Source organism: Morone saxatilis, unplaced genomic scaffold (assembly GCF_004916995.1).
Source record: "Morone saxatilis isolate NCDOM2014 unplaced genomic scaffold, NCSU_SB_2.0 Contig3, whole genome shotgun sequence".
In the NCBI taxonomy this organism is placed as follows: Eukaryota; Metazoa; Chordata; class Actinopteri; family Moronidae; genus Morone; species Morone saxatilis.
Window position 1 is genome coordinate 13,140,161 of NW_023339873.1, and position 17,058 is coordinate 13,157,218.

General features: G+C 41.9%; 2 protein-coding genes across 2 annotated transcripts; one reads left to right on the forward strand and one right to left on the reverse strand.

Moving 5' to 3' along the window:
* Nucleotides 1–307: 307 nt before the first annotated feature.
* On the reverse strand, nt 308–11,219 carry prima1 (proline rich membrane anchor 1; the record flags this gene model as incomplete). Its single annotated transcript, XM_035674006.1, is given in 3 exon segments — nt 308–2,479; nt 8,574–8,706; nt 11,078–11,219. Coding segments are annotated over 3 exon segments (375 nt in total), but the record flags the coding sequence as incomplete, so codon positions are not given.
* A 1,356-nt stretch (nt 11,220–12,575) lies between these two features.
* On the forward strand, nt 12,576–14,760 carry tmem11 (transmembrane protein 11). Its single transcript, XM_035674007.1, has 2 exons — nt 12,576–12,702; nt 12,800–14,760. Exon 2 carries the CDS (start codon nt 12,807–12,809, stop codon nt 13,314–13,316), a length of 510 nt encoding a protein of 169 aa, XP_035529900.1. The 5' UTR covers nt 12,576–12,702; nt 12,800–12,806; the 3' UTR covers nt 13,317–14,760.
* Nucleotides 14,761–17,058: the final 2,298 nt, after the last annotated feature.

Below are 17,058 nucleotides of genomic sequence, written 5' to 3' on the forward strand. Positions count from 1 at the left end.
GAGTTGAATGTGCTTGATAATCGCAGTTCATTAAATATGCACTGTGTGAGACAGACTGAGAACATGTCCTCCACGGTGGGGGGCCCAGGAGACACGGCCGGCACAGCTCTGCCCAAGACACGGACGGCACAACACAGCACAGTGCAGACAGGATGGGCACAGGCTAAATATAACAGTCTCATTTTCATTGCTTTTGTGTTTGTCTGCCAAAGTGTAACAACAGATTTCTGCACATATATCTCTTTAAACACAATAGACTGTGGTTCTGTTGTTATGTACAGTTTTATTTACAACTGAAAAACTCAGCAATGAAATCAACTTATGCACATCTTTCTATCTGTTTGGTATAATGCATAAATTGTGTATGTACTATTGATTGCCATATATACATTAATGGCTTGCTCCATCAACATGACGACATTGACATAATTCTAAATGGTAGCACATTGTTTAAGTTTTACTATGTATAAACATATGTTCTGTTACACTGTACATTAATTAACAGTCCAGAAGGCAGATATTTAAATATCAATATTTACATTCATGCATCCATCAGTTCTCTCATATAAGTACATGGTGGGGTATACTGTTAGCTAATAACCTGTGCATGTTTAGATGCAAGCATGTGTTTTTCCAAATTTCCACAGTTTAGCCAATATCTATACTTAACTGACAGCCACAGAGTACAGCCCACTCTCACTGAGTACACTCATCTGCATGCACACTCACAGACAGACAGACAAACACACACTCACACACATGCACGCACAGACACACGCAGATTTAATGTAAAAAATAAAAATAAAAATAAAAAAGCAGCAGAGCAGAGCAGCGTTGAGTGATGCTCCAGTTCAGCTCAGTTGTGTTTTTCCAGTGGGGATGTGGAGGATGCCTGTGACAGCACTGAGTCACACACATCCCTGCTGAGGCCATCCTCCGTGCAACCTGATCTCTGGCTATTGGCTAAGTCTCCTGTCTCTCACCAGTCACAAGGTCAGCCCTGGGCTCATGTCCCCTGTTTCTATAGCGATGGGCTAAGCCCGTCTTGACAGATAGAAAAATGAAGATTGTCAAATCCAAACAAAACACGGCTGAAGGCATCTAGCTGACCCCGAGACTCTGAAACAACAAGATTTAACCAAATTACTTGTAATATCAGGTTTAACTTTAGGGTGGCATGGGCATTGAATTAACAAATCTAAAATGGGGGCTGGCATATGATGCAGCACAGAAATAATGTTTGGAAAACACACATTCACATAGCACATCATAGAGACCCCTGGATTTTTAGCCAAAGTCTCAGGGAAACAGAGAAAAGCATATCAAACATCCAGAGACAAAACAACTGATACCAAAACTCTTTGCAGTGAAGCGTGTTTTCTGCATCAGTGTCTCAACAAACTGACAGCAGGCTTAAAGCATTGGAGCATCACAAATGAATTATATGGTTTATAAATAATTCACTTAAAAAACAGAGCTATCAAGAAATAAAATGAATTCATCAAGATGTTCAGGAGTTGAAAAGATGTGAGTAACTTACAAGACAGTTTTTTTTCTTTTAAGTAGAAAAATAAATTCAAAGATAGATAAGTAAATAAATAGAGGAAATAAATTGATGAATGACTGAAGTATATTACATTGAGCCTAAGTCTTCGGTGGCATTTTTGGCATGGTAAAATAACCAGAACGTCCCCTGTTGATGTTGTTGCTCTCCTCTCTTTTTTATATATGGATTTCTTTAAATTGCATAGTCAGATGAATCCACATCTCAGAGCCAGGACCGATAGTAACATCATGCCTCTCACAAAGTATCTGTCTCAAAAATGGAGAACAAAAGATGGACAGTGTGTAATTAGAATATAAAAAAATGTTGCATTCTCTGTAAAAACTGCATGCACGTTATTTATTGTGTGTGATGGGGCTGTCCTGTCTGGCCACCCATGGGACTGCAGGGCTGCTGTATTGTCTGTTGTTCCATTGCAGATGTCAACAGTGTGTGAGGTCTGGATCTGCCGCAGACTGGCAGACAGTCCCTCTCCAGCCAGCAGCCAACCAGCCTGTCAGCAACACTTGCTGTTACTAAGAGCCTAATGTTCAGCCTGCTGTGCCACTTTCAACACCATGGGGGTTTGTGGATTTTTCTCTCCGTCCTTCCTGCTTTGATTTTTTTTCCTTCCATCTTTTACAGCTCCTCTGGAGCTGAATGGTGTCTTCAGTCTGGGCAACATGCCAAGCAAAGAGGAAAGGTTTACCTATATGAAAATCTTGGGTAAAACCCAGTTGCATTCTGGGTGAGAAGGGATTGTTGTTGTATCGGGGGGGGGGAAAGGTGTGAGACGGTAATTGTGATGTCACTTCCTGTGTCTACCAGGAGACAGTCTATACCACAGTGTTGTTCGTACCCATGGCCTTCTTGTTACGGATGCTCATGGCATATTCCCCACGACTTGTCCCGTTCTCTTCTTTTCGTAGTGGTTTCCTGCGAATAAACATTTTCATAAAGTGAGGACAAATTCCTTGACAAGAGAGATGTAACGTTAGCTAAAGGCCATGTCATTAAACAGAGTTTCTAGACTGTTAACCTTTAGGCTGATTTGATTTCACGGGCTGCTCTGGGTGGATACGCTGGTCTCAGCGATCCTTTCTAATAATCTCAATGTTCAAAGGTCACTTTTGCAAGGAGACAGGAGGCAAAGATACATTGCAACACAGGGGATAAGGCAATTACCTTCTCTGACTGGTGGATGCAATCTTCCCTCTAAGTAATGAGTATGTGCGTGGCTGTCAAAACAACTTGGGAATAACATCGATACATAACCTCCTGTGAACTTCTCCTTCAACACTGGTTGCACGGTAATACTCAGTGATTTCTAGAACTACATTCTGGTGCAAAATAAGCTGCAACACATGATCCCCTTGCTGCTAGTGGCCTGTGAAGAGCAGTATCATTCAATACAGCCCTTTTCATGCACTCCTCTGTGCCTTTGTGGTTATTATATTTGTCCAGTGTACTGTGGCTTCTGCACCGACCCCCTCAGCTGCTCTCCCCTGCTTGGGCTTATGTAACTTAGAGACAGATCTGAATACAGTTAGTACAGTCATTGTCCCACTCAACACTGTACAGTGCCTTCATTGCCACAGAGGACCCTTGAGCGACATCTTAGCTCAGTGTCACTCTCCTCTGAAAGCCCTAGCTGGTCAGTCCAACTTTGATGAAGAGTCATTCCCAGTCCAGTCCAGCACAATCTGTTTCCCTTGCACAGGGGAAATCCTTACAGGGTGAATTGATCATATGTACATGACATAATGCAATCAAATGCAAAAGTCCTGCAAAAAAACTAACTAAACTTTGGTAAGTTTAAAATGTTTTGTTTTGTTGAGACTGAGTCATAGGTGAGGATAAACATTTTAATTATCTTTTTAAAGAGGCTATGTAACTTTTGAAAAGAAGAAATACCACAATATTTTTTATCACAAACAAAAAATGTAACACTGCTAACTTTGGGTAGATGTTTCAGTGTCAGAGTTAGTTAACTAACAATAGACTGTATAATTAATAATGGACGTAGTCTCTGCGATGTCGCCCATAGGTTTCTCAAGAGATGTCGTGAAGTTCAGCGTAGTTGGCTCTGGTCGTCGCCATCTTGGCAGTCCTGACTCCACTGGCTCCCGGCTAATCCAAAAAAATTGCATATACGTGGAGCTGAGGCAGGTTGAATGGAGCCTAATTACTTAATCATGTATAGCTTTAAGCCTTAATATGATTTAAATCTGTGGGTTTTATAAAAATTCATCAATTCATTTTTGTTTTTGTATCAGGCTGTAAACATCTTTATTTCTGCTGTAAAGTTTGGCATTTTAAAATGGGACCTTATGGAGACTGACTCACTTCTGTAGCCAGCCTCAAGTGGTCGTTTGAGGAACTGCAGTTTTTGTTCAGCAAAAATACATTGACCAGCTGTGTCCACTAGTCCACTGTGTAAGAGTTAGTGGCATCTAGTGGTATACTTGCAGATCACTTCACCCTCCCCTTCCAAGCACAAGGATGAAACTACGGTGGTTGCAAAAAATATAAAAAAACTCAAATGCCCCTATTCACAGCCAATGTCTGGTTTATCCCTCCTGGGCTACTTTAAAAACATGGCGGTTCAACATGGCGGACTCTACAGAATGCGACCATGGTGTCTGTTCATATTAACGTCTCCTTCTAAGTTAACAAAATTATTATGTCCATGGACTCAACACCTTACCATTGAGTCACCTTGAACACCTTTGACAGCCTCTCAGTAATAGTGAGTTATATTTCATGCCCCAGATACAGATATTACAGATTAACAGATATTTTCTGAATCAGTCAATCTGAGACAGAAAAATAAACACAGCTGATGTAAAGTCTAAGTGTATATTTCTGTTATTTAAAATGTACAAGCTCATCATATATGTTGATATCATTTGTGACATTTCTATAGAATATAGCCAACTGATATCAATTTTCAGTCAGTGAGTTAGTCTAGTAAATGTTCAATTACTTGTGTACTTTTCATGCACATGCTCATTTCACCCTTGCTGTCAACTCAATTTGTCAGCTGTCTTTTTTTTGTTGCTCCCACACACTTAAGCCAGTCTGATTTTGCCACACCTGTTCAACAACCATCTTGTTGCTGTCAGGTTTTAAAACTGTTCCTGTCTTGGCTGTTTTTCAGCTGTCATTTCAGCGCTGTGAACCACCTCCGCCCCTCCACCTCCTGTGTTCATCAGAACCCCTCAGAAATCCTGCTCAGCTTAACTTGTTTTTCCATTTGAAGATACACCAGGGAAAAACTTTCATCTGTCGCCAAAGTCACTTTCAGGATCTTAACCACTCTTTAAAGGATTTTGGCTCACTGAAAAAAAGGCATCTAATAAACACTCTGCCTCCTCTGTAAGCGACATGATGGGTAGCAATTTCATCTGACTGTCAGCCCACCACTTTGGTCCAGACTGAAATATATCAACAACTGATACATGAATTAACATAAAATTTTGTACAGACATTCATGAATCTTGAGATCCCCTGACGTTTCACTTTATTAGTTTGACATATTGTTTTTGGTGTAACATCTCCACAACTGTTGCCATTACATTTGATACAGACATTCATCTTCCCTTCAGGATCAATTGTTATAACTTTGGTGATCTTAACTTTTCATTTAGTGCCATCATCAGGTCAACATTGCAGTTTGTGTAATACCAAATACCTGCAATGCTAAAGAAATTCCCAGCCTCTCTTGTACTTGTGTTTAGTGATGTTGATTAGTAAATTTTAGCATGCTAACATGCTAAACTAAGATGGTGATCATGGTAAACATTAAACCTGCTTTGCATTGTCACTGTGAGCATGTTAGCATGCAGATGTTAGCATTTAGCTCAAAGCACCCCTGTACCTAAGTACAGCCTCACAGGGTCTTTGCCATCTTATAGTCTCAGAGTGATAAGACTATAATATTTATGTTCAATTCGATTATGAATAACTGATAAATATATATATTGTTTTTTTCTCACATTGCATTTATTCTAGTGGTTGGTGCTGTGAGCTAGTTACAGCAAAGTTGTAAACAAAAACGTGAGGCAATGACTCAGACTTCCTTTGGGACTGTCAGCTGGGAGAGGTCATATGGCTTAGGACACCAGGGATACACACTGGCCATGTAGGACAGATGCTGCTTGCTGTGTCCCTGTGAGATCCGGGGAAAGCCTCAAATAGGAAACTGTCCAGCCCCAGGGTGGAAACACATTCTGCTGCGGGGGAGGTAATTGGCTAATGTAGCTGCAGCTCGGGGAGTTGGGATATACCAAAGTTTTCTCCAAGGGACAGACGGCAATGTTTACCGCCAGTCCGGGAATTCTTCTACTTGGAATAAAAAGTCAGCGCGGTCGATATTCGTTTAATGTTATGCAAGGTCCCTGCAGCTGCACTAATGATTTTTCTTTTGAATATTTTTGACAGGTCACTATTTTATCTGTCATGTTGTAAAATACTGTCATCGGTGATCTATAGCCCGCTGGAAGGTGCTTCGGCCCTGTTTATTTCTCCCAGGATGTAATCTCTGCTCAGACTGACCATGTCGCTTCGGGCCACCACACAGGGCAGAGCATTGGGGCCCCAAACCGACCTCTACCCAGGCCTTCAATAATAGATGCCATGCTGTTGACACATGGCAGGTGGCAACACAACACTTCACAGGTTAGATGAATATTTCATATCAAAGCTGTGCAATCACAGCACACTTTCCTGTTTGAAGTTTGGGGAATGGATCATGGTGAAATTGGGACATGTGTTGAGCTGTTTACAATTACTCCAGCCATCTGGAAATTAGAGTAACATGCTATGGTTCAAAGAAAAAGCATTAAAAAACAGACTGTTAAAATCTGTCACCAGTTTTGATGTTGCTGGTGTAGTCAATTTGAAAAATAAAACAGAGGAGATTAATAATGTATTAGTAAATATTAGATTTTAAACCATTTTGCTTGACAAGTATTTTCCTTTTATTGTATCCCTGGTTGAGTATTTTGGGTATACTGTATTGCCCTTGGACGGCACCAGCTATGATGTATTATCTGTCTTTGGACAAGCCTCCCATAGCGGTAAGTGATTGGGAAAAGCATCAAGCTTCATTAGTCAGTTGGTTTGAGTTTTGTTTGTTTTGGCTCCTTGAATGGCTGACAGCCCGGACTGCAGCATCATGTCTTTTGCTTTGGATGGCACAGCAACACTGAAACGCAGCGTGCGTCTGAATCCTCTTCTCTATGCTTGCACACACCAGCCTCCCTGGTGCTGTGGACTCTGAATAGAATTGTATGGAAGTGTTTTTTTTCTTTCCAGCCCCTTTGCTTCTGACAGATGACTGGCAGACAAAGATTATAAAAAATAACAAAAGGCCAGGAGGGCTGGGACCCGCAGAGCTAGCTCCTCTGCTGTCTGTGGTGCTCAGACCCTGGCCCTCGGCCAGCTGATTTTCATTGGGAAAGCCCGGAGCACTGAGGGGCTGGAAGGGCTATATATAACTGGCTGTGTTTTTCTTAGTGACAAACCCTCTCTCACATTGTTATTGACTAAGACGCTCAATTACTGCCTTCGCTCGCTCTGGTAGACAACATTTTTTCTGCCCTTTTCGCTGTGTAGTTTCCTTTCCCTTCTTCTCAGGAACGATGGATGATTAGAGCATCCATGACAAATGTTAAAGGAATCAGTTTTTCCTTGGACTGCTCTCTTATTGGCCAGTGACTGATGAATGTCTAATGAGGGCAGTCTGGCTGGACATGTTTATTTTTCCCTCCTCATTCAGAGTGGAGGGCAGCTTGTCGTGGCACAAAGTCTGCAGTCTAGAGCCCACAGAGCTTCAGGACACGACCCGCTTGCATGTATAAAAGATGTGGCCTGCGACTGAATGACTGCGCAAATTAATTCATAAATAATGACTTGGCTTTGGGGCTAGAGCCCGTATTGCAACAACACTTTCCTACCACTGCTGCATTAAAAAAGGTGCCCCTTGGCTACACAGGGGGCTGGAGAATTGCCATAATGAATTCCTGAGCCAACCGCCCATTACTTCCGCTGCCTGACTTTGCCTATTTGTTGTTTAAAGAAAGGAGAAATAGAGTTCTGCTGAGGAAAGCCATATCTGGCATGCAGGCTTAATACAGTTCCATAAATATAATAAGGTATGATACTAAATCAATTTAAATACACATAAATTATAATAATAGCTGTAGCTCCCTAATTCAGCACGCACATCTGTGGCTGTTCTCACACGAGTCAATGTTTATGCCATATTTTATAGAGTTTGTAAATATGCCAAGATGATGTGTCTATGTAAAGATGTTGTGTGGATGGGTGGGTGTAGTATCCTCTGCATGCCTCTCTCTGTGCATGTGCAGCGCTTCGCACGATGCGGATGTGTGTGCTTGTTAAATGTCTGCAAACATTAACGTGGATGTCAGAGTGCATGTGTGATACCATGCTGCCTGAATGTCACACAGAGAATTGGGTCTGGGTTGTGCTGCAGGCTAAAACTTCACGCAGCCTTTTCTCTAATAAGCCAAATGGGGGAAAACAGTTCCCGCTGCAACAGCAGCATCTTGGGATTCCTCTGCTCGCCTATTGCTTTTACTTTCATGAACCCAGCTGCCATTCTAAGCAGCTTTAGACACTTATGTAAATTAAAATCGACGCAGTACTGTAAAGTTGGGTCATCATGCACCTTAATTAATTAATTTAGAATATGGGATGTTTCTGGGTGACTCAGTGCAGTGGATCTTCCTCGTTGACATTTACAACCCATTCCATTACCTAACCTCTGACCTCAGTGTGACCCTGCAGGGTGATGACGACAGGGTCATCGTAGTCTCCTGCATGACTCACATGATGGCAGGGCAGACAATTCCCGTGGGTCAAATTACATATGATGTGCTGACTAGACTGGCTCTGACAGTTCCTATTTCAATTTGACATCATTTTAAAATATTTCAGAGATACACAAGAGTGAGATATATGACTAAAATACGAAGAGAAGAGAGAAAAGTGACAGTCAAACCTCTTGATGGCCTTGTAGCAGATGATGATGGCTGAGAGGAGGAAGACAACCGAGGCACAGCCCACCGTTCCAAGCACTATAATGTCCATCTCCATCCACCATGGCCTCACCAAGGGCACTATGGGCTTTACCACTTAGAAAAAAGAGAAGAGGGGACAGGAGGAGAGAAATTTGGATGCAGAAGAAGAGAATAAATAAAATGCATTTCACAAAATAAATCACAAAAATCGGTTCAAAATAAAAAAAAAGATTTACTATGCTGATCACTGACCCGAGTCTTGCATTATACAACATAAAACCAGAGCAACATGGAGCTGATTTTCCTCCCTGCTCTCTGAGTTGGGAAGACGACGTGTCCTCGCCTGTTCTGTAGGTCTTAGGTTCAACGTTCAAGGATATCCAACCCGACACCATGAATCATTTAAGGTCCCGTCAGCCTTCCTTACACCAGCACTCTTGTCCACACCAATTACTGTTGCAGGAACCTCCTGCTCTTTCCACATTAGACCCGTGGAGTAAGACCACTCACCAGGAATGTTGAATAACATTATGTGCATCAGCAACTTCGTGTCTGTAATGCAGAACTTTCCTTATCTCTTTCTGCAGCATTTGATGCTCTCCCACCATCTCTAAATCAGTTTAGTCATGTGCATACCCATCTATCTATCGATATGAATGATGGTTTGTTCCAGTTTTATGCATAGAAAATACACTGCATCGTATATACAATAACAAACTCGTAGCTCTTGCATTAACAGTTATTTTTGTATGAATGAGAGGAAGGGTTTACACCATAGCAACAAATACTCCTTACTAATGCTGTAGACTATTTTCCAACACAGCACTTTTCTATGGAGCAAATAACAAGGCATGGCTCTCCCCGGTACAGCGCACGTCATAAGTCACTATGAATTTAAAAGCTCCTCTCAGCCAAATTTCCATTTTAATCCTGCATTTGTCAACGGCTGTAGGATTTAATTCAGTCAGTGGTAAGGATCTACTTCATTGTGATAAAGCACACTCCTTTGAAGGACTTCGGAAACCATTTTTAGCACACACAGACTTACTTAACATTGCCAATTTTTCTTTCCTTTTTTTAGACATTTAGAAGATAAGATCTCAGTCATTGTCCCAGTTTTTCACGTTAGCTAAGCATATTCATTGCAGACTACAGTTTAAAGCAAAATTGCATCGCTAACTATTCTGTAAATTGGACTACTGAAGGAATATCAAGATAATTATGCGCCTGTATAGATTAAATTGGGGACGAAAAAAACTTGAAGTGAATTATTCATGGTGCCTCCACCCTCTGCAAACATTTCTGTGTAAAGCTGAAGGAATACAAATTGGCCTGCTTGTCATATTTATGGTGACATACTGCTGTTTATGGAAGCATCGAACACTGTGGATACAGCGTTCACTCATGCGTTGGCCGTAATTGGGCATTCAACCCCCACCTTAGCTTACAGTCAGATGGTCCTGGCAGCATTTATGCAGTGACCAACATTAACAGAAGGGTCTATAACTCGTTTCATACATAGCCCACATGGCGAGTCAAAGCAAGGGGGGTCCACTTAAATTGACCAAAGAAAAATCACTGGAACTGATTGATTAAAACCTTTACACTCCTGTCTGTTGGGACTTTAATGATTAAGTACTCCTCCCCACTCATAATATTAAGGACTCAGGGTGAGTGATTCTAAAGAGCCACAGTAATAGCTCAGAATGGCTGCATCATCAGCAACGCCTGTCCCATATTTCAGTGGACTGTTCATTAAGGTGCTTTGGACTACATACAAATCATATCAACTTTCAGCGAGCAGGCCAGTGAAATATGTTTGCCTATCTGTCAGTGGATTTACCATCTCAGAGTGGGATGAGAGAGGGAGTGTTGTAGGGGAAAACTGCCGCAACAGGCAGTGGATGAGGTATGTGTGCTTGTTGTATAAAGCACACATAGCAAACACACACGGACTTATTGCCGGCAGCTCAACTTCAAAACGAAGCTGGAACTACTGGGCTGGTTCATTAGCCCCTTATCTCTATCAAATTAAAGCTAATTTAATTAACTCATCTGTGTTTTAATCAGGGGTCCTCCGGGGGAAACCCTACCACTGAACCACTGAGCTTGGCAGCCCAGCAGGCATGGATTTCACAGGCAGCTGGGTACTCCCCAAGGTCAGACCCGGCATAAATTAGTCCTGTGTTCAGCTGTCAACATCCTGCTGGCTCTATCACACGCACAGAGGTGCACGTGCAAAACGGCGCCCATGCACAAACACTCACACAATAATCTCAGGGGGGCTGATGGCACATTTTTCTTTTGAGCATAAAAGGAAACACTTGACGTTCAAAACAATTTCCTCTGACTAGCCAGTTGCTTGACACCTGCGTCTGGCTAGGAATGAAGATCCAACTGTGGGGCGAGAGCAGACTGAGAGTGAGACAGACAGACTTGGAGCGAGACAGGTGTGAAACCTGGGAGTGTGAGCTGGGAGTCTTACCTGTGGTGCCCAGTAGCCGTGGGGGAGGTGGTGGAGGCGGCGGAGGAGGAAGAGGAGGGTATCTTCGACAGTGGCATGCCAGCTGGCATTGTTCACTAACTTTCTCCGCCACAGTCTGTGAGCATGACCTCTGGAGTTCTCCCTTATGGTGAGGGAGAGATAAAAAGAGAGACATTGAAATGACTGAGGCACCCATCCTTTAGTGCATTACTCAGAAGTGCCATCAGCACAACACTGTGCAGCACAAATGGAGATGCTTGAACACTCAGCAGCCTCTTAGTTTGCAGCACTGTGGATACCCTCTCAGCATTCTTTTCGTATCACAGCTCCAGTGTTGTTTGTTGTCAAAGGGACTGCTGTGTATGTAGTACATGCAGAATAGTATCACGTCTATGGCTGCAGCCCGCTCCCTGTAAGAAACCACCCACCAACAGAGTGGGCAGCAGGCTGCCCCGAGGAGTGTGCGTGGGTGGACTTGGAAACTCAAGCAGATCACATTACACATGAACCCTGGCAACACTGTGTGCGTGTGAACAACAGCTCACCACTATCTGTAGGCAGCAGCACAGGGCAGAGGTTAGAATACTCATCACTAACATATGCCTGCTGCGGGGTTCCTGGTGGGATAACTGAATATCGTTATCATAAAAAAAACAGTTGGCTACTCCATGTTCCCACTACAGAGCTGAGTGTGTGTGTGTGTGTGTGTGTGTGTGTGTGTATAGTGTATTCAACAATATGAATGTAAATGGGCTTCGTGCTGTTTTAAAAATGTCACAAAGAAACTCACTCAGCACATCTTGTATCGTGAAGGTCATAGACATAAACCATTCATCACTTTAGCTAAATGCAGTCGTCTCTAACAGTAGATAGATAATAAACATTCTGTGTTATTTATTTATTTTATTTAATCCAGAGGGCTGTACTACAAAGCGAGGTAACTAACTTATCCAGGTAACTTCAGGAGTAATTCTGACGGCAGCTGTAACTTCCAGGTTAACTCGTGCTACAAAAGGTGGATGCGTTTTACCCGAGGTATGTTTATGCTCTATGTCTAAACTGCTCCGAGCAGGTTATTTTCGTGGTTAACTCGATGTTTCCATATAAATCAACTTTTCTCGGCCCACAAGCTTGGGGAGAAAAATGCCGACACATTTGGAGGACGTTGGGCACGGAGTGTGAGAGGCTCAGTGCGGAGGGCGAGGGTGTTCAGAGACTGACACAGGTAGCCCTTCAGCCTCGGGGCTTTAGGGAGTAGATTTTAATTCAGGGCCTAAAATTGTCAGCCATGGTGGCTGTGAATATATCCTGATATTATCATAGGACATTTGTCTGGGGACAAATGCGGAGCACGAGCGGTAATGAAAACACACTAATCATCGCAGTAGTACCATGTAACAGCAGTGTAGGCAATCGGTTTGTCAACTTTTGATTTGACGAGTTAAATCCTCGTAGGTTCAGATCTCTTCGTAGTCCAGCCCTCTGGTGTATGATTTATATATGTTGTTACAGATTACGTGTTAGTTACGTCAACTGAGAAACATTTGGGTAAAACATCCATCTGGGAATGTTTGTGTTATCTGTTGTGGACAAAGAATCTGGATGGGTCCATTATAAACGGGCAGGTTGGTGTTTCGCCAAACCGTTCCTCCATCAGTCTTGTTGCACTACTCTCTATCCTTTCTCTCACTGTTCCTTGCTGGATTTTCTGTTTCTGTGCAGGGGAGTGATGGCGGCGACAGATTGCTACATTGTGCACGAGATCTACAATGGGGAGAATGCGCAGGACCAGTTTGAGTACGAGCTGGAGCAGGCACTGGAGGCCCAGTATAAATACATTGTTATTGAGCCCACACGCATCGGAGATGAGACGGCCCGATGGATTACCGTGGGCAACTGCCTGCACAAGACGGCCGTGTTGTCAGGCGCCGCTTGCCTCCTGACGCCACTTTCACTGCCTCCTGAATACTCGCGCTACGTGGCGTTGCCCGCTGGCGCCCTCAGCGTGGCCTGTGCCGCCCTCTACGGGATTTCATGGCAATTTGACCCCTGCTGCAAGTACCAGGTGGAATATGACAGCCAAAAACTCTCACGGCTGCCCCTGCATACACTCACCTCCTCGACGCCCGTGGTATTGGTACGCAGGGATGACGTCCACAGAAAGAGACTCCATAATACGATAGCACTGGCTGCCCTGGCGTATTGCGCCAAGAAGATCTACGAACTCTATGTGGTATGAGTGCACTCTGAAGAGGGTTTAAGAGCCAACAGGAAAAAGGAAAAAGAAAAAAAAAAAACAGAACCTATCTACCCCCAAATGTAAGAAAAGTGGAAGTCACGATCAGGCCCAGCAGTTAGCTTCACACACGTGGTGGGTGCTTCCATTGTGAACTTTGATCAGAGGGATATAGTTAAAACTAGAAGGAATTGTTTTTCCCCCTTACATTTCCTTTACTTCAATGTGACAACAACAGCACACTTATCTCCGTAGTCCCCTCTCGCCTCCTCCCCTGCGCCCTCCACCTGCATTCTTGACACACAACAAGCTAGCGCACAAGGGTACGGCAGCAGTTCCTCCGGACTGAATTGTATTGCAGTCGAAACGGACAGACGTGTTTTGAGTACCAAGCTCTTCCCCCATTCCCTTCGTAGTTTTACTGTACCCCTTTCTTGCTGATCAGTACATCACCCTTTCATTAAACATTAGGATATTTCAAACTCACTTTTCTGTATTTTATTTTACTTTTTTTCATTAAATGGATTCTACATGATGTCCAGAAAAGAGCAAATAGCTGCAACTTATTTGAGATCGTCTTGTTCATGTAGATATTCTTGTTAAAAGAGTGCAGGTCAGATGTCATGTGACAATGCTGTGGCTCAGTGTCCTCTTTTGAAACACTACGAAAATACTAACTTTTGGAAAGTCATAGTTCACACATGCTCCTAATAATGTATATTACATTGAAATCAAGCCAAACCCTCATAATTGGAACTTGAATATAGATATAATTACATTTTACACATACATATATACATATATATATATATATATATACACAGGAAATTCTAAATTCATACTTTCTTATATATGTTTATGCAATAGTGCTGTATATATCAGCACTTTTAAAATCTGGTGTCCCAGGAGGAGCTAATACTAATTGTGAGATGAGCAACGATAAGTTGAGTTAAGGAATGAGTTGTGATTACAAAGAGACTTTTGAGTAATAAGGTGGAATACAGATGTGAATTTGTTGAATTAAGAGTCACAGTAATCACATTATGGTCAATGATTTAAAAGTAAATCTTATTTAAATTACTTTCCACGATCACTTTTATTTCTTTGACAGCAGGAGAATTAGGATATAAAAACCTTTTATGGTACATATGTTCAAAAGAGTTTCCTGAAGAGAATTTCATGTACACCCCTGAAAATCTCCATTAAACAATGTATCAGAAATGAATTCCATCTGTTAACTTGATTCAAATGCACATTGAAAATGTTGGCGGTGAAGTATTGTCAGCACACATTATGCAAACAGTTTGTCAGTTTCTGACATGAGAAGGAAATCGTGTTTTAGACTGAACAAGAGTTCAGAGTCAATGAAAATGTGCAACTGTTCATATTGATAAATGTCATCTTATTGTCCTGAAATATAAAACAAAGTGCTTTTGTTTTTACCTCAGTAAATGGTGCTTACATTGATAATGTGCATAGTTTCTTAATTGTGTACAGTGTATGAAAGCAGCACCTCAGATAACTGAGCATTTACGCACCAATGTGCTGTTTCCTCTCACCATACATATACTAGTATGGGATGAGCAGAGACTGCAACACTGAAGCAGAAGGATGAGAGCACAGAGGGACGGCCTGAGACAACCTCATCAGTTTGCTGATTTGTGGCCAGAGCAGGCTAATTATCTGTCAGCTGACCGGCCGCTGACACTAGTGCTGATCCACAGGAGTCGCGCTGATTGATGGACTCGCTGTTTACCATGAATTTTAGGGTGGCCATACTGCTTCTGGTAGCATAGGGGTGCCCCAGTCATCATAAAGAAGATATTATTGATTAGGCTGGCCTAATGACAGGTCAGTATTACTATGAACAGTCATAGTAGAAGCTGGCCTCTTCTCCAGTTGTCACCCAGAGTATATTGTCCCATTACCTTTTAGGATGACTGGAAAAATCTTAAGTTCTCTTGATTTTCTGCACACATTGAATGAATGAAGGAGTGAAACCTTTATTGCCTCCTGGTAAATTTGTTTTGCAAAAAGAGCAAAGAAGAATATCAAAAAGTGTCAGCAACCGTATGCGACAGCCTATAATATAACATAAAACGCTTTTTAAGATAAGATATTCCTTTAATAGTCCCACAATGGGGAACTTTTTGGGAAATCAAGTACAAAGGATGGATAAAAGAATGTGATGCATCTTTTAGTCCATATCTTCTTCATCTTTATCTTCACCCTGAAGATCAAAGTGCATATTCAGACCGTAGAGGGGACAGTGGATTTGTTATAACTAAATAATGGTGTACTGGTCTGTCATGTAAGTAACACTGCACATTGGTTTCCCAGTTATCAGGCAGTTGTACAACCCTGTCAGTTTGTTCTTCATATGTTATATATTTCAGGGGGCTTTTTGCCTTTAATGGATTAATGGACAGCTGAAGAGAGGAAGAGGGGATGACACGCACAGAGAGCCACAGGTCAGATTCGAACCCATGCAGCAAGGACTTGACCTTGGTATGTGGGTCACCAGCTCTACCAAGTGAGCTTTCAGGACGCCCTGTTCTTGTTTTGACAATGTTCCCCGGGGAAAAATATGGAAATTAATAAGGTTTTTTCATTTTCATTCATCATAGGCCTAAAATGATTCTTTCATTCAATTGTAAAATGTGGAGCCATTAATCACCAAATTAATAAAATTGTTTAAACATTTTGTCACCACAAACCACAATAGCTTGAGTCTTCCTATCTAGGCTAATCCAAAATAAGGAAAGAAAAGAGGAAAATAAATGAATAGTAAAAAATGAATTCATTCAAATGAATAGTGTGTGGACAGATTTGTTTGCTTTCACCACCATGCTGCTGACTACTGGTATGCTTGAGCTCAGTTTCATATTTCTGTAGCTTCTGTTTGCCCACAAATGTCTCTTAGTAAGTAGTAAAGGTTGCTGACTCATGGCCAACACATTTGGTTCTGGTCTCCATCTTCGTATACAAAAAGACTCACTGATAACTTTACAGCAAATCATTTGTGTTTGAGAGAAACAAAAACTCTACCATAGACTGCTGGCTTATCGAAACTTCAACTCCCAGAATTCCTAGCTTGTGACTTTCAAAACAATGACTTGGCCCCACCTCTGGTAAATCCTACAGTATGGAGCCATAATGACATATATATCGATTTAATGTTACTATTAATGTCAGCAGCCAGTCAAAACACGTGACAGTTAGCTGTAGTCCAGTAACCAGGCAACATCAAAGATAAAATCAATGGTAACAAAGCCATTGACAGTAATCACAGTAAGTTAGAATATGTTTGGTTCTAGGTAAATGTATCTGTTTAAAGTGATGTAATGTAGGACACATTCTCTAACTGTCAACTCTTTAGATTTCCACATTTTAAGTCCTTGCCCCACATAAAAGGGCAAGGACTCAAACACTCTTGGCTCAAGAGCGCCATCAAGTGGAGTTAAGGATACACTGAGAAACAGGTCACTTACTGCAAATCCTCCAAAACCCATTTGTGGTTTGTCATTTTTAGTCCCTCCATAAAGATGTTCTACATTAATATATGAGTGATGTATGTTTATATGTGGTTATTATTAATGAATTGAATTTAATATAAGATGAGTGTACTTTCAGGAAAACCATTGAAACTTGTAAAACTATTATTATTGACCACTAGAGCGCACTGCCAGGGAAAATTCTTGCTGTCAGAAGTGGGATTCGAACCCACGCCTCCAGGGGAGACTGC